General features: G+C 36.4%; 1 protein-coding gene, 2 non-coding genes and 1 pseudogene across 6 annotated transcripts; 2 read left to right on the plus strand and 2 right to left on the minus strand.

Annotated features, from left to right (window-relative positions):
- Positions 1-6612: 6612 nt before the first annotated feature.
- On the minus strand, positions 6613-16442 carry fmil-1 (GAIN-B domain-containing protein; the record flags this gene model as incomplete). Of its 3 annotated transcripts, NM_001307524.3 has the most annotated exons (16): positions 6834-7134; positions 8114-8244; positions 8465-8543; positions 9084-9267; positions 9322-9423; positions 9470-9645; positions 9780-9901; positions 9974-10589; positions 10668-10866; positions 12730-12816; positions 13075-13221; positions 13875-13977; positions 14029-14569; positions 14755-14980; positions 15174-15215; positions 16367-16442. In NM_001307524.3, 16 exons carry the CDS (start codon positions 16440-16442, stop codon positions 6834-6836), a joined length of 3132 nt encoding a protein of 1043 aa, NP_001294453.1. The 3 variants fall into 3 exon arrangements, with proteins under 3 accessions (NP_001294452.1, NP_001294453.1, NP_001294454.1); NM_001307523.2 differs by lacking the exon at positions 15174-15215 and having other exon boundaries at positions 6613-7134; NM_001307525.3 differs by lacking the exons at positions 15174-15215; positions 16367-16442 and having other exon boundaries at positions 14755-14927.
- Positions 8860-8880, plus strand: 21ur-13846. Its single transcript, NR_053056.1, has one exon.
- Positions 11375-12149, plus strand: Y37E11AL.4 (annotated as a pseudogene). Its single transcript has 2 exons — positions 11375-11809; positions 11983-12149. Coding segments are annotated over exons 1-2 (602 nt in total).
- Positions 16443-23796: 7354 nt separating the features above from the next.
- Y37E11AL.15 lies at positions 23797-23928 on the minus strand. The gene has a single exon (NR_053057.1). It is a non-coding gene; the product is annotated as an Unclassified non-coding RNA Y37E11AL.15 (non-coding RNA).
- Between the last annotated feature and the right edge of the window lie 3396 nt (positions 23929-27324).

Genomic DNA, 27324 nt, shown 5'->3' on the forward strand with positions numbered 1-27324 from the left:
GCGTCAAAGTACTCAAGCACCTGCAAATAGAAAAACCCAGCTGACGCTTAATACTCCCCGTCATCAGAGAGCAAATTGCATCAGATACAGTAAGGAGGGGTACACATGTGGATCTCACATGTGAAAAGTTCAGCAGATTCATGTGAATTATGTGTTTTTTTTTGTTGCGGTTTCAGTTTTTCTTTCAGCGCGCGCGCCCGAAATAAATGTGATGCGACACACAGCGGGCCGACAAAGGGAGAAAGCCCCCGGCCGGCGTAATTGGATGAAATTAGTGGTGATATGGAAGGATTGAGATGGGAGATTATATGATTAATGTTGTTAAACACAAACACTTGCTGGTGAGGATGGTATGATTTTGGGGGAGAGAGAGAAAATCGGATTTTTGGAAGGATGATGTAGGATGACGGAGTGATAACAGTGATACGGTACTTGTTTTGGTTTGGAAATTGTTGGGTTAGTGTGGATTTACGGGAGGCATTGTGTAGATTTACGGAAGCCTAGTGTAGAATTACGGGAGCATAGTGTATATTTACGGGAGTCTATTGTAGAATTACGGGAGCATAGTGTAGATTTATGCGAGTATATTGTAGATTTACGGGAGCATAGTGTAGATCTACGGGAGGCTATTGTAGATTTACGGGAGGTATTGTGTAGATTTACGAGAGTCTATTGTAGATTTACGGGAGCCTTGTGTAGATTAACAAGTTTTGAGAGCAGTTGCCACCAGTTGATATTGGAACAGCTGGTTCGTGGGCGGCGCCTACCTAGGAAATTCTGGAAAACAAGAAGAAGATCAGAGATCTTTGACTATAAATCTTGAATTCTGGAACAAAAATCACTTTTGTAAATTGACATTAGCAGCTACACTAGCTCCCGTAAATCCATACAAGGGATCCGTAAATCCACAATAAGCTTCCGTAAATCCACAAAACTTCCCGTAAATCCACACGAAACTTCCGTAAATTCACAAAAGTTCCCGTAAATCCACAAAAGCTCCCGTAAATCTTTAAAGAGCTCCCCGTAAATTTACACTAGGTCCCGTAAATCTACACGCGCGTCCGTGAACCGCTACAAAATCTTCTGTGCAACATTGTCCCCGGCCAACCGGTTTTTGACCGAAAAAAGTTCATAAAATGATCAGATCATTAACATTTCCTCAATCTTTTGAAGATAACAAAAGAAACTGTAGAAAAAGATCGCGGCGGAACCTCAAAAAACGATCAATATCTGGTGGCACGTTTCACGTGAACCACGGGGTACTGTAGTTGTTGAGGAAATCGGGAGTGGGTAATAAAAACCGACAGGGCACGAAGAGACGAGGGTCACTATCAAAACATTGTCTATTTTCCCCACACTCCAAACTGTTTGCAAAATGATAAGCGAAATAGTGTATGAGAGGCAGGAGACGCAGGCAGTCTGTCTGCGTCTCCTCACTACGCACACTCTCTCGTGCGATGTCCATTTGTCTTATTCAATTGTGTTATTCACACGCCATTTGTTGATAGAAGAAGTGAGATGATATGGCGATGAAGTGTAGAAAAACTTGTGTTTTTAGGAGATACTGGGGGAGAGAGATTTACAAGGTAATCTCGTAAATCTACATGAAGCTTACCTTAAGTTTACGCAAGCTTCCCGTAAATGTACATTCCTTGTGAATCTACACAAGCAGCCCTGTAAACTTATATAAGATCTCGTAAATCTACACAAAGCCTTGATTAAACCTACACTAGCTCTTCGTAAATCTACACAAGTTTGCAGTAAATTTACACCTGATGCTCGTAACTTCCCACGAGCTTTCCCTAAATTCATAAAACATTTTTTAGCAACCGACAAATCCCGGGTCACCAAATTTTTTTGACAAAAGAAGCGGCAGCCGAGTTTTATAGGCTCATAAAAATAGACTGTAGATATCTTAATTTTGTAAGATTTCTGATCTTCAAAACTGCAAAGAAACTGCAAAACCTTTCCCAAAAAACTTTACAAACAAACAGCTGGCGCCAGTGAAGACAAAAAATCAAAAGTATTTGGGTATCAGAAGCGTTTAAACAAAGAGACAAATCGCAAGAAAAGCGACAAACAACGCTTGTGGAAAATTCGAGAGAAGCCCCCCGTTTCTCCCGCCGGGTGCACGTGAACCCCCGGGCGATTCACGTGAATTTAGCCCCCTTGTAACAGGCTGGGAAAGCTGCTGGGGAGAACCCGTAGGGGCACATGGTGTGATGATTGCAGAATTGAGTGGGGCTATCCGTGTTAACCTTTATCAATTGAGCACATAGTACTCAAGTTTTGGAAAAAAATGGGGAGACCCGGTGCCCCACAAAAATTTGAATTTTCGGGAAAAAATCAAAACATTTCGGAATTTTTTTTAAAAATCGATTTTTTCCAAACAAAATGTATTTTTTAAAGACAAAAATTACAGAAAAATGTTAAAAAATGGTTAATGGGTGGCTTGTCAGAATATTTTTTATAATTTCAATGTCCTAATTCCTGGAAACTTCAGCTAAAAATTTTTGGAAACCCCAAAAATAAAAAAAAACGTGCCAAAATCCAAAAAGAACACAAAAAACTAAGCCTCGTGACCCTTTTTTTCTCAAAAAAGAGCACAAACTATACATATCCAAAAAAATGATGGAAAAAGAGCTCCTAATCCAATCAGTGAGCAACATTCTATTTTCACAAAAAGTTCTTTGTGGGGGCTGAGCTCGCGGAGCCGCCAGAGCTAGTGGGGTGATAGATGTGGGGGACAACTGTTCACGAATGGACCAGAGGTGGACACGGAGCAATGAGCACCCAATTGTGCTCTGCGAGCAACTTTTGCAAAAAATCGCGTTCTGTTTGTTGAGGACTTGTGGCAGTTCCTCAGAAAATGCCACAAGTTTTGAGGAAAAAAATTTCAATTTTTTAGGAAAAATTGCAAAGTTTTGAAGAGTTCCTGTTTCCATGGAACGTGTGAAAAAATTGTTGGCATAGATTTTTTGAACAGTTGTGAAAAATTTTGGGGACAGGTGGTAGAAAATTAGAGTTAATATATAAAAAGTTAAAGCAAGTTAGAAGAAAGTTTGAAGAAAGTTGAAAAAAGTCAGGAAGAAACTCGTAAAAATTGAAGAAAATAGGGGAAGTTGGCAGGAAGTTAGCAGAAAGTTGGAAAAAGCCTGTGGACGATTTGAAAAAAAAGCAGAAGAATTAGAGGAATAAATTATACACGTGGTGCCAGGCTGTCCCATCACGGTTTAATCTACAAAAAATGCGGGAGTTTTTTGCCTAAAAATATGTGATGTCAGCACGTTCTTAACCATACGAAATCAGGTGAGAACCCTGTGTCTCAACTCCCGCATTTTTTTAGATCTACGTATATCAAGCCGAAATGAGACACTCTGAAACCACGCGAATTATGTTTAAAAATATGGTAAAAAGGACGAGCTGTTACTTATAGAAGCGTTATTTATATAGAAAAAAACAGCTCCCGCGAAACCGGCTGCAAATATTTTTTCTACAGATATTTTCAGTCAATTCCAGACTAATCGAACAATAAACCTGTGGTGAATGATATCACATCGAACTTTCCAGCAGAAAAATAAGTATATGTTTTTGAAAAAGATCACAGGAAGATCACATGAACCATCTTGGAGTAAACACTGATCCGTAATCATTTAAAAACCCCGCAAATGGGTTGTAAATCTTGGCAGTTGGTGGGCAAATTTTCTCTTCTCAAAATTTTTTACCAAAGGACATTGTGAACTTTTGATCGTCCGATCACGTTATTTTCACGAAAATTTGCTAAGATCTTGATATCTTTCAACTGTCAGAGAAATGTCTCATTTTCAAAGAGCTCCCAATGTCAGCTGCCAGTACTTTAGCTCTTTTTCTTGACAACTGCTTCTTTTTTTGTTATTTTTGGGATTTTTCTCGGGTTTGTAGTTTTCTCCGAGGTCGTGGTGTACCTGGAAAGCTTACAACGGGACCAGGAAGATTTTTGCTTCGACTTTTTCAAAAACGTCGGCTTGACTATCTTTTACGGGGACTGAAATCCTTTTTAAATGTTGCCTGATTAACCGGCCTGCAAGGTGACGGCCGCCATTTAGCAAGTCGCCATTTTTGCATTTTACCAGTATTTTGCTGGTTGCTAGGTAGTACTGTATTTTTAGCACCCGAAATATGTCAGCTGCAGAACTATGAGAGCCTGGGAACTATATGAGCGAGGTAGAATCCATATTTTGTCGGATGCCAGCATGAAAACCTCTAAAATGACACAGCCGACATCTCAGGGCCGTTTTTTAGAATCAAATTCTGTGAGCCCAGCATATGTCGGCTGCCAGATGAATTTACTTTGTTTAGGTTATCCAGGCTAGTAGCGGACATCTGACGGGCTCTGCAACTTTTTTCCCCAATTTCCTTGGGCTGTCTACTAACCTACTTCATAAGCTCAGCCTAAGCATAAACCTAAGCGTAAATCTAGGCTTAGGATAAGCCTAAGCCTACGCCTAAGCCTAAGCCTAAACCGAAACCTAAGAATGCCTAAGCCTAAGCATGAGCCTAAACCTAAGTCTAAGCTGAAGTTAGAAACTGCCGACATCTCGCTGTTTGAAACTTGAGCAGCCGACATTCTACGGGTTAGGCTTCACTGTGAATTTAGCCGATCACAAAGTGTTCAGTAATCAACCCCAACAAATATTGTTTTTCGTAGATCTTTAAGGTCATCCTGCACTCGCCAGCAAAGCCTTTATCAGTTCCGATCACTCATCAAACTGTTTTTGTTCTTCACCACCTGGTCATTGGTGCACAGAGTACTGTACAATGCTATCAATGATCTTCAAATAGTGATCGTATCAATCAAAACAACCACTTTTTCCTCTATAGAAAATTGAGAAGAAGAAGCAAACACACAAATGGAACCAACTGACTTGTTTGTACGCCAACAGCAGCCGCCGAATCGCTGAAGCTCAGAGATTGCCGGGAAAATAATCGAAAACAGATGGAGAACCTTGGTGGTAGATCAAGGGAAAAATGGGAGACCAAGGTGAAACATCAGATTTTTGTTTTTATGGGGTGCAAGTTTGTTTACACTGAGTGGTTTTTGCACGGAAAAGAAACGAGAAGATACGATTTATTTTTATTTTAGGGGTTTGAAAAATTGTAATACCTTTGCAGAGCTGTTGGGAAATTCTTTTCTTTTCTGCAGAGAAAATTCGTTCAAAAATTAGGATTTTTTGCAATTTTTTACAGTAACACTACAGTACTCCCACGGCATCACTGTAAACAAAACTTTTTTTTTGAAAATTATCTAATTTCACTACAGTAACCTAATATTTCCCAAAAAGTTCTTCATTCCTTTTTTCTCAGTTTTTACAAAAACTATACAAACAGCATGCTTTGACATTTCAGATTTTAAATAGTTTGTCTATAGTTTTGTAGAATAATCCTGAAAGTAAAAATAATCCTCAAAGCTCGTACCATTATCCTACAGTAATCCTACAGTAATCCTACAGTAACCTACAGTAACAATAAAGTAACGTTTTATTTACTTTTCAGTCAACCTGTGAAAACCCTACAGTAATCATATACCGGGTCAGTACAGTAGTAACAATTTTATCATTTTGCCATATAACAATTTCATCGCAACTCTGCATTAACCCTACAGTAACTCTACCATAACTTTACATTAATCGTACATTAACTCTACATTAACCTACAATAACCTTACAGTAACCATGGACTAATTTTACAGTCATCCTACAGTAACCCTACTCCTTCAGTACCACTTGCCACAACAAAACCAATTAAAAACACTCATTTTCAGACGAATTCCACGAATTCTTCGAGAAATGCAATTTTTAATCTACAAAATGCAAAAACAAACATTCTGTAATAACAGTTGTAATCAAAATGTACAGTGTTTTCGTAAGCTGCAAAAATTAACAGCCTGTCACTATCAATTAGTGTATTATTAGTTGACATATTACTACTATCACTACTACTACCAAGTACTATTTGTTTTCATTTCTAGTCACTTTTTACACCTCTGATCTACAGTAGCCCTATTTGTGACCGAGAATTTTATTGACAACAGTACATTTGGAAATGCTATCAATTTTTTTGGATAGTTCAGCAAAATCAGCAGAATAATCATATTATCAGTGTCGGGTATTGTTGGTTATGACCTGGTGCTGCAGAATTAAAAATTGTTTGTCAAAAATTGAAGCGAGGGGACCAGAAAGCAATTGATAAAGGCCTGATTTTGTGAAATTTTCAAAAAATTGAAGTCAGTATGTGGACGGAGTCAGTTGCACACAACTATAAAATTACAGTAACCCACAGTACTCTTGCAGTGAATTTGATGCTTGAAAATTTGAATTTCAAATTTTTTATGAACATTCAAAATTTTAACTTCCCGCAAAATCATTTTGAAATTTTTTTTTCCTACAAAAAAAATGAATTTTTTCGTGAAAACTGACAATTTTGCATTTCCCCCTGGTAATCTAAATAAAAATTCAAAATTTTTCATTTTGCGACCAAAAATTTGTTGAATTATACCCAATTTTTGTAAAAAATAAAATTACGAAAATACCCGCCAAGTCACACTACTAACTACAATTCAAATTTCTGAAAAAAAACAATTTTTTTAAAATTTTATTCAATAAAATACTTTTGTAAAATGGGTCTCGACTGGAAAAAACGGAAAAACACTGAAAATACCGGTATTTCAAAATTGAGGTGTGAAATGATGAACAAAATGAAAGAGTTGAGATAAAGCTTTTGGGGATTGCAAACGCGCTCTAATGCTAATTACCACTAGAGCACACTTGCTACAACACTCCAAGAAAGGGGCGCGGCTACACGATGCTCACCATCGGAGCCCGTTCAAAAATGTTCTGTTGGAGAGCCAAGTATCTGTTATTATTGTCGATTTGGGTCATGGAGCCAGGTGGGATATACTCCGACGGGGAGTACTGGTAATGAGTTGCCGGGGTGAAGCCTGCCTCGGTAAAGCCTCCGTCGACTACCACGTGCTTCGAGGTGATGTCACTTTTGGTGTCGACGTGCTCCAGTAGGGCTCGGGAAATGTCGCGTTTTCGTTCGAGAGAGTCCGTGGAATCGTTACTGTCAAAGCCCCGCTGCAGTAGGAAACGGAGTCTGAAAACGTTTTTTTACTGTCCAAAATAGGCTCCGCCCATATCTTGACTATTTTGCAATTAAAAAAAAACTTATTGTTACTTTGAAGTTTTTAAATAATAATCTTGAATTTTTTGAATTTACAAAACACATTTTAATTTTAAAACCATTTAAGTTTTTTTTTGTAAATTAAAAATTCGAGTTTTTTTTAAATTTATCGTTAAATTGAATTTTTTTTATTTTAAAACACAATTTTTGATGACTCTTTGGCGTTCTTTTAGAAATATTTTTGAATTCATTCAAGGAGAATATGAACTTTTCAGTTTATTTTTAATTTGTAAATGTTTCGAAATTCGAGTAATTTAAATTTTTAGAATCACAAATTTTCTCCCAAAATGGACTCCGCACACATCATGGCTATTTGGAAATAATATGTTTAACCGAATACTGAAATTTTGAATTTTTAAGTTTCTAAGACTTTTTGGAAATTTTCAGAGATTTCTTGGGAATTTTTCAGAATTAAAAAAAATTAGAATTTGAAATTTCTTTTTTTTTAAAGTTTTCTTGCCATTTTCAATGATGTCCTTGAAAACACTTCCATACATCATTCCAAAATTTTTGCACTTCATACTATAAAATATTTCATATCACTTTCAAAAGTTAGGGGGTACTGTAGCCACACGGTGTCCACGTGAAAGTCGGCGTTTCTTCTCACTGGTTTTAAAATTTAATAATAATAAAAATGAAATTGCCACCAAGGAGCTGATATGAAAAATTGATAGCGTGTACAGTTGTTTATAGAAGAAGAAATTTTTGAAAAACAAAAAAAAATTTAAAACGGTAGTGATATGATTATGTAGATAATAATACACTTCTTTTTTTTGAAAATAATATTGAAATTTTAACGGATCTATTTTTTCGGGGATTTTTTTAAAGAAAAAAACAAAAAAATTTCAGAAATTTTTTTTATATTCCAATTTTTCAAAAAACTTCTAATTACCTGAACAAATACGAAGCGAAGAAAAAGGCAATAACCACGTGGAAAAACTGGAACAGGCAAAAGAAAAATATGGCCATTGGGGAGTGCTCACGGAAGAAGAATAGGAGCAGTGCCGAGCAGAAACAGAACACCTGGAAAAATATTTTTATTTGAATTCTCCATATTTCTGATTTATTTGAATTTTGAAATTATTTAGCACAACGTTAAATGTCTAAAATTCAATACTAAAAAATTTTATAGAACATTTTGGGGAGAAATTTTCAAAATATTTTGATTAAAAATTTGAATTTATTTTTTTTTTTTGAGTAGTTTTGGTTTGAAAAATGCACAAAATTTCAAACAAAATCTTACCATAAAAAGCGAAGAAACAGAGGCACTTATGGCAGGTCCCAAGGCAAGAAGCCTGTCCGAGGAGCAGCGGCGATTGGTTCTGGAAAAAATTATTTTTTGGAATTGTATTTTAGACATTTTTAGCTTTTTAGTTAATCCTTTCCGGTAAAAATTTTAGACAATAAACAAAAAATTTAAAATTTCAGTAAAATTTTGATGTTTCAAACAATTTTTAAAAGATTTTATAACAAGAGCTAAAAGTTTTTCTGATCTAAATTTATATGCCAAAAGTTAAAAAAAATACTTTTCAATTTTCAGAAAATTAAACCTTTAATAACTTTCAAACAAATGATTTGCTAATAATTTTTAGACAGTTTCAGCGAATTTTCAAGAATTGCCAACAATGTTCAATGAGTTTTTGAAATTTTCAAGCCAGCTGATACCTTATTAACCTATTAAATTCAAATTTTGGCAATTTCAAACTACATATCAAAAATATACTAGCTACCAAAATATCATAAATTTTCATATAATTTTGGATAAATTTTCATAATATTTCATAAAATTTCAAAACGTGGAAATTCATTTCCGTGACGTCACACCCTAGCCCAATGACGTCATTTCTTCCAAAAATTCTCACCTTGTTCCACTAGCGATATAAACATTCCATATAGCGTAAACCACGGAAATTGAGAATAAAACTGCGGTCGGTAGAAGGTAGTTGGAGATGAAAAGCCAATCCGTCCGCTCAAAAAGTCTCGCAATATCCAGATCCCGTCCGTCGAGCAGGTAGTAAGTGGAGAAGGTGAAGATCGATGGGGTCACTAGAAAATTTGGGTTACAGTAACTCTACAGTACCGCGTCTGCTCTAAACTCACAAATTCCCATGCCAAACACGTGGAACGGTTTTGAAAAGCATCCCTGCGGCTCTTCCTCTTTGATGTCGTAGCTGATGATCGTCGTGTGGATTGAGTAGAGCACTGCAAACAATTTTTTTTCTGAAAAATTTAAATATTGTTGACCTACCTAGGCACAAGAGCCCGGCGGAGGCGATGACGCAGAATTGGAGGATGAAGTGAAGCAGGGTGGAGAAGGTGAAGGGTTCGCCGACTTGTGGAGCCAAGAAGAGAAGCAGGTGGGCCAGGTGGATCATGAAGACGAAGAAGAGGTAGAAGAGGAAGGCACAGTCGATTGGTTGGTTTCTGGAAAATGCTTCTAGTAGGGTCATTCGTTTCTCTGCTGCCTCCTCTTGTCTCACGCTCTCTCATAGTAAGCTCTCTCGGCACTCTCCTCATGCCCAACGCTTTCTCACTCTCTGCTCTCAGCCCCAACTAACTTTTGAACTGCCGCCATGAACAATAGCAGTACGGTACATATCAGTGTGACAAACGAGGTTACGGTAGGCATGTGATTCGCAAGATCCTTCCAAAACGACTCCGAATTGTAGAAGAGACGATCCTGAAAGTTTTATTATTGTCTTAAAATGCTCCGAATTGTTGTATTTTGAATCAAAACTAGAGAAATACTCACCGGCAACAAAGCAAACACCCCAAAATGATTTGTCTCACACTTGACATATCCATGATAGCTGTGCTCAATTCTTCGGATCCCTTTTGTCGACCAAGCCTTCTCCTCCTCATCATAATAGACACACGTGTAATTGTCATATATATCAGGGAATCTCATGTAGATCGACATCCGTGTAGTTCCAAATGGTTCCAGGCTGTCAGGTTTTATCGAAAGAACCGGGCTCTTTGGCTCGAGGAGCTCGAAGAGCGTCGCATTAGAAGTGCATACCACTCGAACAACGTGATTCTCATCTGTAGTCGGCAACTGAACTCGACACTTTTTGCCAACTAGATTATCATTTGGCTCTGTGTTCTTCACCCACTCTATGGATTTTATGTGGATTCCGTTATCCGGGGAGCTTAACGAGTACGGGGTGGGTAAGCTCTGGGAAAACTGCTCAATGATTCTCCAGGTCTCCGCACGGAGCATTGTAGTGTTGCCTGGGACACGGTCTAGGTCGGCTTGAACTACAGAGTCAAGGATTAGAGCAGTCATCTCGGCGATTTTTTGGTCAAAGTGTGCGTGTTTGGAGATCTCACGTGAGAAGCTGGGGTAGGAGAGCAGGTCGCGAACGAATCTGGAAATTAAAAACTTTTTGTTTCAATTTTTAATATTCAAACCTTGAAAAAACCCCCCCCCCCCCCAAATCACTCACCTTGTCACCGTATTAATTGCAGAAATACTGGCAGCTTTCGCCGAGTACGTTCCAATCAGTCCCAGATGTGCAAGGACAGATGTTTGCGTCTGACACGAGTTTCGATCCTGAGGTCGTTCCCAGACAGCGCGGCCCGCTTCCGAGTCCCATGAGCAGCGTCGTTCGAGGAATTTGTTCTCGGTTACAACGTTGTAGGGGCCTGGAAAAGGGTGATTGCGGAGGGGGGGGGGGGGGGGTGAAGAAGTATGAGGGGGTTTCTAGCAGCACATAGAGGTGCCTAATCGGGTTAATCATGTGCTGACAAAAAATTCAAAAATGTATTTTTATAAATTTTTCCTCTATTCGTGTGTGTAGAAAAATGAAAAAATCGCACGCATTAATTTCATTAATTTTCACTAAAAAAATGTTGGAACAACAGGGTGCAACAATAGGCTATTTTGTAGAACTTCTGCCTGGGGCACAGCCCACGCAGCGCTCATCCAGATGAACATTTGGTAAATGTAGTTTCAGTTGCGGTTATTTTCTGTCAGCCTTAGGTACGTGGCACGTGAAAAATAATAAATTCTAATTTATTTTAAACTGGAACAAACTTTTCTAATAAAGTTTAAAATACATTAGAATTTCAATTTTTTATCACGTGCCACGTGCCACTTATATATCGTCAGAAAAGTGCATATTCAATCATTACGAATTTCTCTCCATTTGAAATGCTGCGTACAATTGGCATCTTCGCTTCGCTCCTCTTGGCAACTTGTGCTGAGCCCACCATCATCAAGTCGCCACGTGTCACAAATTGGGGCGAATGGAATGGAATGGAAACTTGTCCAGAACGTCATTTTGTTAATGGATTCAAGATCAAGTACGAGGAATCGATTTTTTATATGGCGATCTGACTGCACTCAATGGAGTTGAGCTTGTTTGCCATGGCTCTGATCAGGTCGACAAATACATCAAGAGTGGTGAGAGTCCACATGGATCCTGGCAAAAATTCCATTACTGTCCTGACGAAGAATATGTGATTGGTTTTGCGCTTCGAGTAGATCCTCCACATAATTTTATTGTCGATGATGTTGCTACATATGCTTTTCTAGCATATTGTGGTGAACCAAAAGGAGAAAGACACAATCTTAGTCCACTTGACGGTAAATTCAAGGCTGTAAAACGGTACCTCTGGTGTTTTTTGAGGTTAATTAGTTGGTAGAAGCTAGGTTTAAAAAATTTTTCTTGAAACTGGTTTTCCAAATAGTTCCGCAGTTTTGACCAGAAGTACCTATTTACAATAAAAACTCGAATAATAAAAAATACTATCTTTCAGGTAATACAGCCAAAACTATTATAAATGGGAAATGGACCGGTGATCAGTTCTGCCCATCTGGACAAGTCGTCTGTGGAATCAATACTAAAACTGAATCGCGTCAGTGGCTTAAGGATGACACTGGCCTCAACAACGTGGATCTGCAATGCTGCGACTTCGAACTTTAATTTATTGTGTGTATGTAATGAACTTGTGTGTTTTATGAAACAATACTAGGGGTCGACTCGCGCCTTGTTCTAGAATATCTGTAATTCGCAGCTTCACGGAACCCGCAATTGAAACTATTTTTACCAAATGTTCATGAGCGGTTCATGGGCTGTGAGCCGAGCAGCAGGTTGCCACTCCACATAGAAGGGCGGCAATTATTTTCAGAAATTCTATAAAATAGTATATTGCACCATGTTGTTCCAGTATTTTCTAGTGAAATTTAGTGTCAGAATATAGAAATTCACTTGATTTAGATCTGAAAGTAACTATTTCTTGCTGAAACATTGAGTGTAATGCTGGAAAATGGTCTGAAAGTTGCTAATTGCTAATTAATCAACAACTTTCAGGAAAGTCGAGTTAAAAACGCGAGATAATTGATTTTAGACAATGATTTCAAAAAAAATTAGTTTTTTTTTCAGAAGTTTCATTATGAAATTCGTTGTGTTCAGTTCTACTAAACTTCCTATAAACTTAATTCGACGCAATCAAAACTTGAAAACGCTATTTGCTCATTTTTCTAACCCTTGCTCCATAACTCACAAGGCACCAACAGCGAAATGTTCGTGTTAACCTCCGTCCAGTCGATCCCTCCCCACACGTCAACCGTCCTCTCGGGCGCACATCGATCTGCAAACAGGAAGATGTGCATGAATCATTTCGTAATATTTCCAACAGATATACTACACATATAAATAATAATTAAGTACTTAATCGGCCACCCCCTTTTTCGCTGACCGCAACGTAAAAGGTCTCCAAGGGGGAGACCCCTCAATTTCCGGGGGGCGAGAATTATGATTGGCTAAATCATGCGAACGAAGGTGGCGGCATGTGTTTGAGCCGCCCGGAAGCACAGATGAACACGAAATGTTGCGCAAGACCGCTTACCGATAGTCTCACACGAGACACCCATGAATCCCGGATAGCAAAGGCAGTGGGCTCCGCGAGCATCGATGAACTGCTCGACGCGGTTGAAGGCGCCAACATAGCAGAGAGGTGTGCCGCCACGAGAACATTCTCCCTTGCAGATTACGTCTGGAAAATATGGAAGATTTGGGGATGGTTGTGTACCATTACACCGGGAGTAGGTAGAAAATTTAGCTGCCTATACGTATCTTCGACTGTAAAAGTTTGTAAGACTGAATTTTTAAAAGTATAAAGGATTTTCTGTTGGGAACATTGATAAAATGTATTTTTCTATGTTTTTTTCTATTTTTAGAATGCACTTTAAAAAATATTAAACCCCATTAAAATCATTTAAAAAAATACAAGTAAAAAATTCATTTTTAAAATAGAAAAAATCTAATTTTTTGATTTTTTACAAGAAAAAATCAAAAAATAAAATATATAATTCATTTTTTTCGATTTTTGAATTTTTAAAAACTTTTTAAAGATGAAAACCCATGAGAGTAATTAAAATAAAAATAAAACGATTTTTTTGGATTTTTTTAAAACCGAAAAATGTGGGCTTTTAAATAAACATTTTTTAAGTTCAAAAATCGGAAATATTAGAAAAAAATTTTGAAAACTTTTTTCGAATTTTCCCGGAAATTGGTGAACAAAAAATGTTGAATTTTTCAAATGTTTTTGATTTTTTATGCCGAAAAAAAAGTAATCAAATTTTTGTTATTAGAGAAAATCGTTTTATTTTCAGAAAACATTTAATCTAGTCAGCTAAAAATTCCTACCCCTATCAATTGGTCCAATCTGTGTCCATTCACTCGAAGTCTCCCCATTCTCGTCAATTGCAGTCACTTGGAAACTGACGTTCATCGAGTTGGAAAGCATAATCTGAAACAATTTTTTTTTCAGGTTTAGGATCGCCTGGCAATCGCATCTTACCTTGGTCAGTGCCAGAGTTTTCGCGGCTTCCAGCTCCTCCTCATACACCACCTGATCGTCGCGTCGAATCCCGAGCCGATATTTATCTACAGTGCCGTACTGCGGATGTTCCCACTCAAAAATCTGATACTCCTCGGTGGCCACATTGACATGAAGCTCCCGGACCATGGATACGGTCACTGGGATCAGAGTGATGTTGGCGATAGTGAACAGCTGAGGGCTTCCGTAGTCGATCGCCAAGATCTGCATTCTCTGGGGTGTGTAGGGTGTGAGGATGCTCAAATCTGACTTTAGCTTCAAAGTTCCGTCCTGCAGGATATCCACCAGTGGCTCGTCTTTGGTGAAGGCTAACCGACGCTCCGAATTGTAGATCACAGGATCCTGATCCTTCACCTCTAGTGTCGTAATCACTGAGCCAATGGGAAGAGTTGTTGGCACATGGAATTTGAATGAGTTCTTAGAAAATGTGGGTGGATGGTGGTTCCGATGGGTGATATGAACTCGGAATGGGAACGTGTGCATCTGGTTTCCAGCGCAGAGTCTGGAAATTTTTCGATTTTGGAGCCTGTGAGCTTGAGCTTCACCTAGGCCTAAGCTTAAGTCAAAGTCTAAGCCTAAGCCTAAATCCTAAAACTAAGCCTAAGCGTAATCCTAAGCCAAAGCCTAAGCCTAACAAGCATTACTGTAGTCATAAGTCTATGCCAAATTCTGAGAAAAAAAACTCACAAATGCAGACTTCCCACTAAATTATTCGAGTTTTTTGTAGCCGAAATTGGCATTTGTGCCGTCGTATAAAACGCGCTTCTGCTCGACTTCCACTCAATCCAATCCACATCGGTTTCAAGCTGTCCGAAGCAGTGACCCAGTGGCTCAGTGGACTTTTGGAGATCTTGGCTCATGGTGAGCCGGCTTCCCTTGTCGGCTCCCTCGTGGATCCGCACATCAAATACATCTGAAATTTGTGGTTCTGTTTTTGGGTGGAATGTTTCAGGTTTCTAGCGTGCGATAATAATAATAATGCCAAACAATCATGTAGTCTGCAAGTGCGCTCCAATGAGAAACAGTCCATCAGAGCGCACTTGCGTCTAAAGGGGTAAGAAGTGTATGTGGATTTAGGTAAATAACAGGCAGTTTTCAAACCAAACCTTCAAACATTGGCGCATGAATTGTTTCGATTGGTACCCCATCTGAAATTGTTTTTAGAAAAGTGAAGGTTTTTAATTTGCTATAACTTTTTAGTGAAAGAGAAAAAAAAACAATTTATAAACTAACAAAATATAGAGAAAAATTTGTAAATTAATTTCTTACAAGGAAAGTATTTCAGCTCACTTTTAGACTAGAACTAGTCTAAAGGTCTACTTTCGAATGACATAGGTTTCATTCCGAAGTCTATTTGTGAGCTGAAACACTTCCCTTGTTAGCTGAAAACTTTTTGCTACCTCTCAACGCTTCGGAGTTATGGAGCAAAATAGTAGGGTTTTGATTTTTTTTTTAAATTTCTGATTTATTCAATGCGCATATACCGGTAAAATTTAAATATTGACCACAAAAATTGTTAACGATGTAAAATTTAACATGCTTCAAGATTTTTAAAAATTAAATCAAATATCTCAACTCCCAGACACTTTTTCTGCCCTTTTTTGCAAGATAAAGCTCACTGCTCTCCCTCCCCCTATTCTTCATCCGCTTCACAATAGAATAATGCACTTCCCCACCAAAATAGCGTGCCCATCGCGGAGCCATAGACATAAATTTAGTTTTCGAAACTTTTCAAGTGACCCGGCTCGCCGAGCAGCCCAAAAATCTGTTTTGTCTTTTCTTCTGTATAATGATTGTTTTGGGGGCCGGGGGTGCTAGAAAAAAAAGTCGTAGGTTTGTATGTTTTGGCTCAAGAAAAAAAAACATGAGTGTACATGTACATCAACAAACTAATAGGAGTCGTAGTTAAGGGGGAGCTCGTTTTCATAAATTATTCTGGAGCATCAAGATGCTCCAAACGTAAAGAAGAAACCGATTTGTTTTTGCAACAAGAGAACTAAAGCTGGAAATAGGTCCTAGGCTTGAAAATAGGCCTAAGTCTAAGCCTAAGCTTGAGTCTAGGCATAAACCTGAGCATGAGGCTAAGAATAAGCCTAAACCTAAATCTAAGCCTAGGCCTGGCCCAATGCCTAAGCCTAAACCTAAGCTTAAGACTCAGCTCTGCACAATACTCAACTGATTTTTCAGGGCCCCTCGGGACCTTATAAGGCACCTGGCCGCCCCGATGGAGTAATTCAATTTTGCGGAGCCCCAACGAGCTCCCTCCATTTTTTTGGTTTTTTTCACAAAAAATGCCTACCTTCTGGCCGTGCTGAGTGAATTAAATGGAGAAATAGTAGAAAATGAGCTAGCGGAGCTGGAGCACTTGGCAACATTTTTTGAGCATTGATTGTGTGGTCTATAATTGAAAAAAAATATTAAGGGAAAATGTCTGAAGATTTTTCAGCCAAAAAAATTTGCTCCAAAAAAAGAGCACAGCCAAAATTGAGTCAGAATATCAAATAAGTGTCCCGAGCCAAACAACAACAAGAGATTTATAGAAAAAAAACCAAAAAAAAAACTCGGAGCTCCAGGGCTCACGGCGCAGGTGATATGGGATGTAAGAAAAAAGAGCACATATAGAAAAAAGTGGAAAAGTTATGAGTAGAGTGCTCAGGACTCGGTGCTAAAGATGCATATAAAAAAGTGGAGACAACATCTATATGGATACTTATAGGGGTCCGGAGAGGAGGTCTAATGTGAGCATGTTATGTGTGTGCAAGGAGCTCGGGGAGCAAGAGAGGGGGAGAAGAAGAAGCTGAGGTTTCCTGAGAACAACGCCCGCCCACTTTGACCTTGTTTTGAGACTCAGTTGCCACTTTTAAGGAAGCTCGGAGTCGTAGGTGTCTAACACCCTCCTGAGAGCCTGCCTACGTGCCTGCCTGAGCAAAAGTTGATGATTGAATAGTTTGGCATAGAACTCAACTATAAAAAAAACTTGGAACTGGTTGCTGAATTTTCGTTTAAAAACATTTATTTTTAAAAGTTGTTTTAAAAAAATTTTAAAAAATTTGGGCAGGAATTTCAAATTTAAGGTAGATTAAAATTCTAACTTCTCAAAAATTTTGGCGGGAGATTAAAAGTTAAATTTTCAAAAAGTTTGACGGAAAATTCCAATGTTTAATTTTCAGGCGTAATTTCGGAAAAATCAACTTCAATATCTTGGCGTGAAATTAAATCATAAATTTTTCTTTAAAAAATTTTCAGAAATTTCGGCGGGAAATTCAAGCCTTACAAAAACCGTCTAAAATGTTTTTTTTCAGATTTTTTTCTTATAAAAACAAAGCTATTTTATTCGCTCCCTTACTACTACTACTACTCACTACTCACTACTACTATTGCACAAACCCCGATGACTACATTTTCTGTTGTGTTCGCTGCAAAAAATAACACTGCTGCGGCAAAAAAAAACTGATTGAGGAAGCCAATAATTTCAGGAAAAAGTGAATTTTGAATTTCCTGCCAGAATTTTTTGAAAAAATGAATAACTTTGAGTTTACAGCTCAAAACATTTTGAAACGTTCGAATTCGCCGCCAAACTTTTTTTCTAGGTGAAAATTTGAATTTCCCGCCAAAGTTGAAATTTTGATTTTTCCCCAAAACTATATATTAAATTTTGAATTTTGCGCCACTAAAATTGTTTTGAAAAGTTAAATTTCAAATATCCCAGAGCCCTCAAAAATATGGCCCCGCTCTTCAAGCAATTTATCATTTTTTGATCTCCGCCTTCCTATTCTTATTATTATTATTATTACGACACAAACGAAATCCGATCGGAAATGGGAACGGAACAGCCGGGCGGGCGATTGAGGTGGCGGGGTGGGGGGAAGCACCCAAGATTAGTGTGTGTTTTTTCGAACGTACCAGATGCTCAAGCACTTAGGAGGTTTAAGCCGACAAAATGACTCTCCTAACATATGCACTAGTCATTAGGGGGAGGAGTGAGGTGCTTAGAAACATTTGGCAACATTATGCAAGCTGGGAGGTGTAAATAAAGTGTTTAGGTTTGGTGAACAATTGAAAAATTAAAGAAAAAGGTATAACGAAATATTTTCTTAAGTTAGTTCATCGATGCACCATGTCTTGCACCTTAAGTTCGGCAAACTATGTCTCTGCTCAACTTGAAGATATCAATTTATTTTTAATGATAAATTGATAGAAAAAAATGCAAAATACTTGGTCAGTTGAACATTTTTGGATAGCTTTAACGGCGGTTGAGATATGAGCTGCCAAAGTTATGTTAAAAAACATCATTACTTATATATAAAAAAAATACAGTTCGTCTGTCCATAGTTTGTAGTCTATGTAGTCTTTGTAGTCTGTGACGTCACACCCAAAGTCAGTGAGAGTTGTGGGCGGGGCCTGTCACCTTCGTGGTGAGACCCATCGTGGTGAGACCCTTCGTGGTGAGACCCATCGTGGTGAGACCCTTCGTGGTGAGACCCTTCGCGGTCAGACCCACATTTTTGGCGGGAAATTCAAATTTTCAGTGAAAAAATTTTGACGGGAAATTCAAATTTTCAGTGAAAAAATTTTGGCGGGAAATTCAAATTTTCTGTGAAAAAAATTTTGCCGGGAAATTCAAATTTTCTGTGAAAAATATTTTGGCGGGAAATTCAAGTTTTCAGTGAAAAAATTTTGGCGGGAAATTCAAATTTTCAGTGAAAAAATTTTGGCGGGAAATTCAAATTTTCTATGAAAAAAATATTGGCGGGAAATTCAAATTTTCAGTGAAAAAAAATTTTGGCGGGAAATTAAAATTTTCAGTGAAAAAAATTTTGGCGGGAAATTCAAATTTTCTGTGAAAAATCGAGAAATGTCTGCAATGTTCTAGAACTTTCTAGAAAATTCGAGAAAATTCCGGATTGGTCCAGAATTTTCTAGAAAATTCTAGAAAGTTGTGGAATGGTCCAGAATTTTCTAGAAAATTCGGGAAAACTCTGGAATATTCCAGAACTTTCTAGAAAAATCGAGAAATGTCTGCAATGTTCTAGAACTTTCTAGAAAATTCGAGAAAATTCCGGAATGGTCCAGAATTTTCTAGAAAATTCGAGAAAATTCCGGAATGGTCCAGAATTTTCTAGAAAATTCGGTAAAATTCTGGAATATTCCAGAACTTTCTAGAAAAATCGGGAAAAGTCGGCAATGTTCTAGAACTTTCTAGAAAATTCGAGAAAATTCCGGAATGGTCCAGAATTTTCTAGAAAATTCTAGAAAGTTCTGGAATGGTCCAGAAGTTTCTAGAAAGTTCGAGAAAATTCCGGAATGGTCCAGAATTTTCTAGAAAATCCGAGAAAGTTCTGGAATGGTCCAGAATTTTCTAGAAAATTTGGGAAAATTCTGGAATATTCCAGAACTTTCTAGAAAAATCGGGAAAAGTCTGCAATGTTCCAGAACTCTCTAAAAAATTCGATAAAATTCTGAAATGTTCAATTTCGTGGAAAAATTCAAGAAACTTCTGCAAAGTTCTACACGGGGTTCTGGCTCGACCCCGCGCTCCATTGGACACTGAAATGGCGGGAAAAAACTTTGAAATCGCAAGAGGAATTTTCACGCAGCGCGTTGAAAAAAGTGTATGCATTTGCGCGTGACGGTGTTTCTTCAAGTTTTGATACTCCTAGAATATTCTGAAGTTTCAATAATTAAAAAAAAATATCAAAAATTGTTATAATTTTCAGAAACGCTCGCCAAAAACTTTCGGAAAGGACCGGAAAATGTTTCATATGATTTGAAGAACATAGAGAAAATTATACGTTCAAGAAATTTAGAAATAGTTCCAGGAAACTTGAGGTTTTAAGTTGTAATTGCTCAGAACTTAGTTATATAATACTTATGTTGCTCGAAAATTTCCGGTAACCAGGGAAAAAACGTTCCATCTGCAAAGAAGGCTTAGAAAATTTAGAATTTGATTTCAATTTTGAGTACGCCAGTCGGAGCACGCGCTTCAGCGCGTGCGAACGGCTGGTTTAAAAAATATTTTTAAAGTTGCCAATTCCTAGGTAAAACCAGTTATATTTTTGTCGATGCATCATGCTTTGCATTTCAACTTTGGAAGTCGATACCTTTGTACAATTTGAAGGTGGTGTGGCCGCAGCGGCTGAAAACTTTTTTGAAATCACCGTCTAATTTTGGGTATACACGTTTATTATCTTGTGTTTTCAACTTGATTACGGTACATTTAAGGTCGAAACGAGAAGTTTCCAAATTTTACCAAATCCGGTGATCCGTCAACCTTAAATGTACTTAATTGAGTTGAAAACGCAAGATAATGAGTTCATATACCTAAAGTTAGACGATGAATTCAAAAAAAAGTTAGTTTCCAGCCGCTTGAAAAGTCGGTCAAATTTCCAATTTTAACTAATTTAAGGTAATTTTTTGAGCCGCCATATTTTTTGAGAAGTTTTCAAGAAGTTTCATTATTAAATTCGGTGTTTTTAGAAAATTTCGAGTCTAATAAAGCAATAAAAATGTAGTTTTGAAGATGAAACTATGAAAATGGGAAAACGAGTTTTTAATCGATGCACCATGTCTAAACTATCGAAAAAATGTCAGATACTAAAATAATTTTAGAAAATGAAAATTTATTCTAAGAAAAGCTTACTTTTAAAAGAAAAACAATTATTTTTTCATAGGAGTTCTAAGAAAATCCACAGGTGATTTGTAGTTCTAAATAAAAATAAAATTGTTTACGACAACAGTTTTTTTTTTGAAAACTCTAGGGAGGTTTATATAAATATTTAAAACTTAATTGTTTTAAACGCTTTTTGTTAAATTTTGAGCAGAAAATAATTTAAAAAAGGTAACATTTTTGGTGATACAAAAATTTTCAAAATTTTTTTCCAAAACATAGTAGCGCCTGTTCCAAACACAAAATCTCAAATTCAAGCCAGCTTTTTTAAGAAAACCAACAGAAAAACCAGTTACAGTAATCCCAAGATTAGACACTAGCCAAGAACGGGGGGGTTTAGAAAGCTATGTAGAAAGAAGATTGGAATTGAGACAAAAAAGAGGATTTGAGTAGGAAAACGAGAGAATGAGAGTTTTAGAGAAATATAGTATAGTGGAATGAAATTGTTGGAAACAGTGTCACATCGAATTAGGTTTCTGAATCAGGGCAGGGGGAAGGGGGATTTTTTTTTTGAAAAAAAAAAGTTTTAAAAAATATAAACACAATTTATATCAAATTGCTTTTTAAAAAAACTAGAAGTTTGCGGGAAAAAAAACTGAATTAGAGCCTAAAAACTAAAGTTATTTCGTGCAAAATTCACGGATCGAAATAAAATTGATAAATAATAAACAAATGAGAACATTTCTACTAATTTTTTCTTAAGTTACGTTGTTAGTATAGCATTTTGTTAGCCATTTTATAAAAGGAGCCCCTAAAGCCCCGCCCATAAAATGGCTACTCATTCAAAAACTGTAAACTTTTGCCAAAATTAACGAAATTTGTTTAATTTTCAAAAAGGTCTCATCACTTTCTTTAGAATGTGATTTTTATGCGCGGAGCCACTATAGCTCCGCCTATAAAATGGCTTGAAAAATTGCATACTAAATTGAATTTCAGAAAAAAAAATCAATTTTTTCATAAAATTCGAATGTTTTTTTTTCTGAAGCCCGCCCATTCAGTGGGCGGGGCCATGATTATGACCTTTTTTCGACAAGTAAACATTATCAAAAAATTTTTAATAACTATAAATACGGTAAACTGACAGAGTAAAATAATTTAATTTTTTTAAAAAGTTTTTTAAGAGTATAATTTATTCAAGTAATTTGAGCTACTGAAGCCCCGCCCATAAAATGGTCAAAAATATTAATTATCTTTAATGCTTTGTAAATGTTTTTTTTGTAAAAATAGTCATGATTTTTGAAAAAACTACTTTCAAAATATTAACTAAAGCATTCCATATTACAAGCACAACAGAAACTGCAACCTGTAATTAAAACCGCTACACTTTCATGCAAATTACGCGAATATACATTAACGGTGTGTCCAAGCCGCCCCGTCGCCCATCATCATTTAATAAGATGTAATGGAATCCTGGGGAGAGGCTAGGTATATATCCGGTAAAGTGACCACCCCGTTTTCCAAATCAGCTGCTGTATCAAGTGGAGACCCCCCTGTCCCCCCTTCTCCGGGAAAAGGCAAGAGGGGGAGACGAATTTGTCACGGTCAATTAAGGAAGACGGTGCGGAAAAGGGGAAGAAAGAGGGGAATGATTTGAATTATTATGATGGTTTTGTGAAAAAGGGCTGCGTTAGGAGGAGGAAAGTGAACGAGTGCAAACAAAGTTTGGCGGCGGCGGGCCTTTCAAGGCGCCGACATAGAAATTTTGGAAGTTCATCACTTTTCAATTTGGTTATTACAAAAGTTTTTACGTCAAATTAGAAATTTTTGAAGCTAAACAAGCAGCCGACAGCAATCGAGGTCCACTAATCCTTTTCCCGCAGCTAGTGGGTCATGAATTTAGCAGTTCCTAGGAATTTTGTCTTAGCCTTAGGTTTAGGCTTAGGCTTAGGCTTAGGCATAGGCTTAAGCTTAGGAAAAAAAACTTTATTGCTCTATTTTTTAGTTTTATCTTTTTGAAAACGGAATTTGGAACTACGAAAATTAATAAAATTCGACATTCCGATTTCACTTCAAATCAGACAAGGTCCGCCAAAAACCATTTCTACAAGTACCTCATAAACTTTTACCTAGTTTATGGGGTGCTGCCTGTCTCTGCCGAGCACTGTGCACTTTCGAACTGTTATTGTCCAAATAGAAAAGTACTGTTCATAAATTTTGGTAAAAGGGGATCACCGAGAAACGAAAGCTTTTATGTTTAAAATTTAAAAAAAGTTAAAGCAACCAATTTTTAACATTATTGTTAACTTTTGGTAGTCTTTATAACGGTTGTCATAGGTTTTAGCGAACAATTGTCAACTGAGAAAATATTTGTTAGATATTTTAACCATACCATTTTAGCATGTTATTAAGCCGATATCTTCAAAATCAACTGAAATATAACTCACCGAAGCTGATCGGCAGGACATGGTGCATCGAAAAAAAACTTCAATTTTCAGCCATTCTCAGCTGTTTTTTTTTCAATAGTACCAATAGCGTTTCAAATTAATTCCCAACTTTAAAAAGTGCAAAAAAACACCATTGTTCCGAACGTTTTTTCATGTTACAAATTACAAGAAATTAATGATCCGGAAATTGGGAAACAGCGGAAAAAGAACGCAGAGTACTTCCGCTTAACTAAAAAAAATTGTTCACTATATAATTTCAAATATTTTGTCAATTGGCAACTTTTTCAGAAACTGAATATTGCGAGAGTTGAAGGAATTGACGAAAAAAAAATAAATTTTAGAAATCCACGGTTTTAACATTTTTAATAATGAACTAGTGCATTCAAAAGTTTTTAATTATATCAAATCAATTTTGGAAAGTATCGGAATTTTTTTTACCAGAATATTAATATTTTATGTCGAAAAATTTACTTAAAATTTCTCAGAAAATTTAGGAATTTTACAGATCTAAAAATAAACGAAAACTACAATTTTGGGGTCTAACAGAGTCTCAGGAATATCAAAAAAGTCGAACATTTTTCAAAAAAATTTTTTTTTGCTAATTTATGACCTAAACCCCTCAAAAAAGGCGTTGAAACCAGGCCCCGTCGTTTTTTGAACCGATTTGTCAGAAAATGGCCGGTGAAGCGTTCAGTTCCCCAGGGGATCCTGGGAAATCTTGGAGGCCCAAAATTTCCCGAAGAAGCCGGGAAGTAGGAAAAAGAGGAAAAAAGAGATTGTACCAAGAGGACAATGAAATATGTGTTAGTTGTGTTGGAAAGGGTCGAGATGAATTTTTAAGTGGGGAGCTCTCCGAAGGGCGAGAGCTCTCAGCTAGATGAGAGCAACTTTTTGGAGGTGTGACACTAGGCTTTTTTTTAGATTTTATGGAAATTTAGGAGATTCTAATTTCGAAAGGTGGTTAATTTTTTAATTTCAGCAAAAAACATTCAAAAATACTTTATTTTTGGAAAATTGTGTGTTTTTTACACAGAACGTATTTTTTTTCAATTTTCCTAAAATTGGAAAAAGGGTACCAATTAATTTGAACTGAAATTTAATAGTCTGACCAAAACTTGGACTATAAATTCACACCAAAATATGGGCCAAAAATTTCAGACCAATAGTTGGACTACAAATTCAGATTAAAAAATTTAAAAAAAAACACTAGGCCACGTGATACATACGTATTTCAAATAAAACAAATGGGGACAGGTTTGTGCAAAAAGTATATGGACCGTGAAAATTTTGATGTGAGGCATCATATTGTCAAAAATAGGAAAAATGATGATATTTTTCTTACATGAATACTAAATTCTCGAGAAAAAATGTTTCTTCTAGAGGGAAAAACGATTCAAAAACCACAAAAACTGCCAAATCAAAAATGCATGGAGCTCTGTGGGGGACAGATGGTTCTTTGAAGCTTTTCCGCAAAAAAAAAGCAAAGGGGACAGTTGACACCACAGTAATTATTGGTTCAAATTCAGAAGAAGATGGGTGCAAGTCTTTAATTAAAGCGATTTTTTTGTGTTTGATGAAATGGGAAGTTTGACAAGGGAAATTGAATTAAAATTTTTTGACCAATTTTTTTGTGGTTTTGGATTTTATTTTAATTCGGGCCCTAAACTGAGTTAGGTCTAATTTTTTTTAGATTTGAATTACATTTTTTTTTAATTTTAAGAGGAAGTTTAATCTTAATTTTTCAAAAAAGGATTTGGCGAGGAATCCAAGTTTTGGTTCAAGTTTTCGAATTTCAAACTTTCAATAAATATTGGCAAACATTTTAACTTCGAAAAAAATTGTTTCAACTTTTCCAAAAATTATATCAGAGAGAAATTTACAAGCTTAAAATTGTAGCGAACAATTCAGACTTTAAAATATTAAAATTTTCAAGTTCCGACAATGGAAAATCCATTTTTCTAAATTTATTTCAAACTTTCAAATAAAATATTTGACGAAAATTGCAAATTCTCAGAATTTCCAAAAAACATCGAATTTTTTAATTAATACATATCACTCAATAAATCATATCAAAAGCTAACTCAAAATTTCCAAACAATCAAAAATAAAATTTCGGTATATCAAGAAAGATGATGGTGGGCGAGAAGAGTGTATTCTTCCCGCCCGCAAAAAGGGATAAAGGGGAGGGGGTAGTGTGCTAAATCGGTTGAAATCCGAGACTGTCCTTCTTAAGTCGAGAAGAAAACGGGAAAAGGTGCTTATTCAATTAACATTAGTCGCAATTTTTTATATGGAAAAAAGACTTGTGAAACCTTGCGCGGGGAAAAAGATTCAATAAAGTTTGTACTACCTTAAAAGTGGTGAAGTTGAATTTTTTTCTCAATCTGAAATTTTTTTTGCTAGTTTGGCTAAGATAGGAGCGAAATTTGTAATGCCAGACATGGTGCATCGATCAAAAAATTTATTATTCAATTTTCAATAGTTTTACAAGCAAAACTACATTTATGGCTTAAATGTGGCTTTGTCATAATGAAAATACAAAAATTTGGCTGGAAACTAATTTTTTGAAATCACCGTCTAATTTTGGGTATACAAGTTAATTATCGTGCGTTTTTAACTCGAGTTTTGGTACATTTAAGGTGGATGAAACACCAGATTTGGTAAAATTTTTAGATCCATCAATCTTAAATGTACCTAAATCGAGCTGGAAACGCGAGATAAATTATTTGTTCACCCAAAATTAGTGGGTGATTTCACAAAAAAATTCCAGCCCCTTGACAAGTCGGTGAAATTTCAAATTTTTACTAATTTTAGGTCATTTTTGAGCCGCCATAACTTTTTTTAAAAGTTTTCAAGAAGTTTCATTAGGAAAATCAATGTTTTCAGACAATTTTGAGCCGAGTAATCAAAAGAAAAATTAGAGTACACCACCTTTAATACAACGCAGAAATTCATATATCTCCTTTATTAAAAGATCTATCGAAAATCTTTCAACTACCAAAATATTGCAAATAAAATTTTCTACAATTTGATTGTTGACAACTTTTTTTATAGCTTCCACGAAAACTACGCAAAATAAAAGAAAATAAATTTTCTCGAGCTACGAATTGGTTATTATAAACACGTGTTTTCAGCTCGACCATTCGGTGTAATTTGTGCAAACACCGTCACGCGCAAATGCAGACATTTTTGCACGCGCTGCGGTGAAATTCCTCTTCGCGAATTCAAATATTTTTCCCGCCTTTTTTGAGAATTTTCGAGGCGTAATTTAGTCAACTACCAAAATTAAAAAAAAATCCTACAATTTCTCATACACCGTAAAAAGCTAGCAGCCCACCAACATTGTTTATTTTGGCACGATGATCATCATGTCAAATCGTTCTGAACATATTTGTATATTCGTACGTTTTAATTGAAATTCCCCCCCCCCCCCCCTTTCTACTAAAGGACACATTTTTGGAGGCTATTGGGGGAAGTACAAGGGCTCTTGGGGAATGAAGGGGGAGATAGAAAATTGGAAGATGAATGAAGGAACTACTGGGAAAGAAGAAATTGAAGATCTCAGAGCTTAAGCAGTTGATGAATTGTGATGGAGTTACCAGTAATTTGTAAATATGGGAGGGGGGGGGGAAGTGAAAAATTAGTTTTTTTTGGGAAGAAGAAGAAGAAAAATTTAAATACTCTGAAAATTTAGAAATTTTTAGCAATTTTTGACAGTCTTAAAAATTTGTAAAACATTTTTAAATTTGAAAACAAGTTCCAATCTATTTTATTTTATTTTTTTGGAACTTTTTGAAATTTGGACTTTCTTATAATTTTTGAACAGAACTTTTCAAAATTAAAATTGCTTTTGTTAAATTTTTTAATTTCAAATAAAAATTTATTGTATTTGAAAGATTTTTTGAATGTGCCAAAATAATCTACAATATGAAATCTCTTCATCGGCTCTAAAAATGATACAATATCCAAAAATAAATGTGCACATGGCTTTACCTCGTGGAGGAGGGGGGCTTAACAAATCCCCTCCGTTTTTACCCGCTTATCGTCCACGCATATCCGGTGGCTAAAACAAACCATATTGCTCCAACAGCAGTGGAGCACATGCTCATCAGAGAAAAACAATACCCCACACCAAATATGGTCATACTATTACTGTAATTATAAGCAGATTAGGCACGGTGGTTAGTGCTCACCTGCTGCCCCCTA

This window comes from Caenorhabditis elegans, chromosome IV, assembly GCF_000002985.6.
Source record: "Caenorhabditis elegans chromosome IV".
Lineage (NCBI taxonomy): Eukaryota > Metazoa > Nematoda > Chromadorea > Rhabditida > Rhabditidae > Caenorhabditis > Caenorhabditis elegans.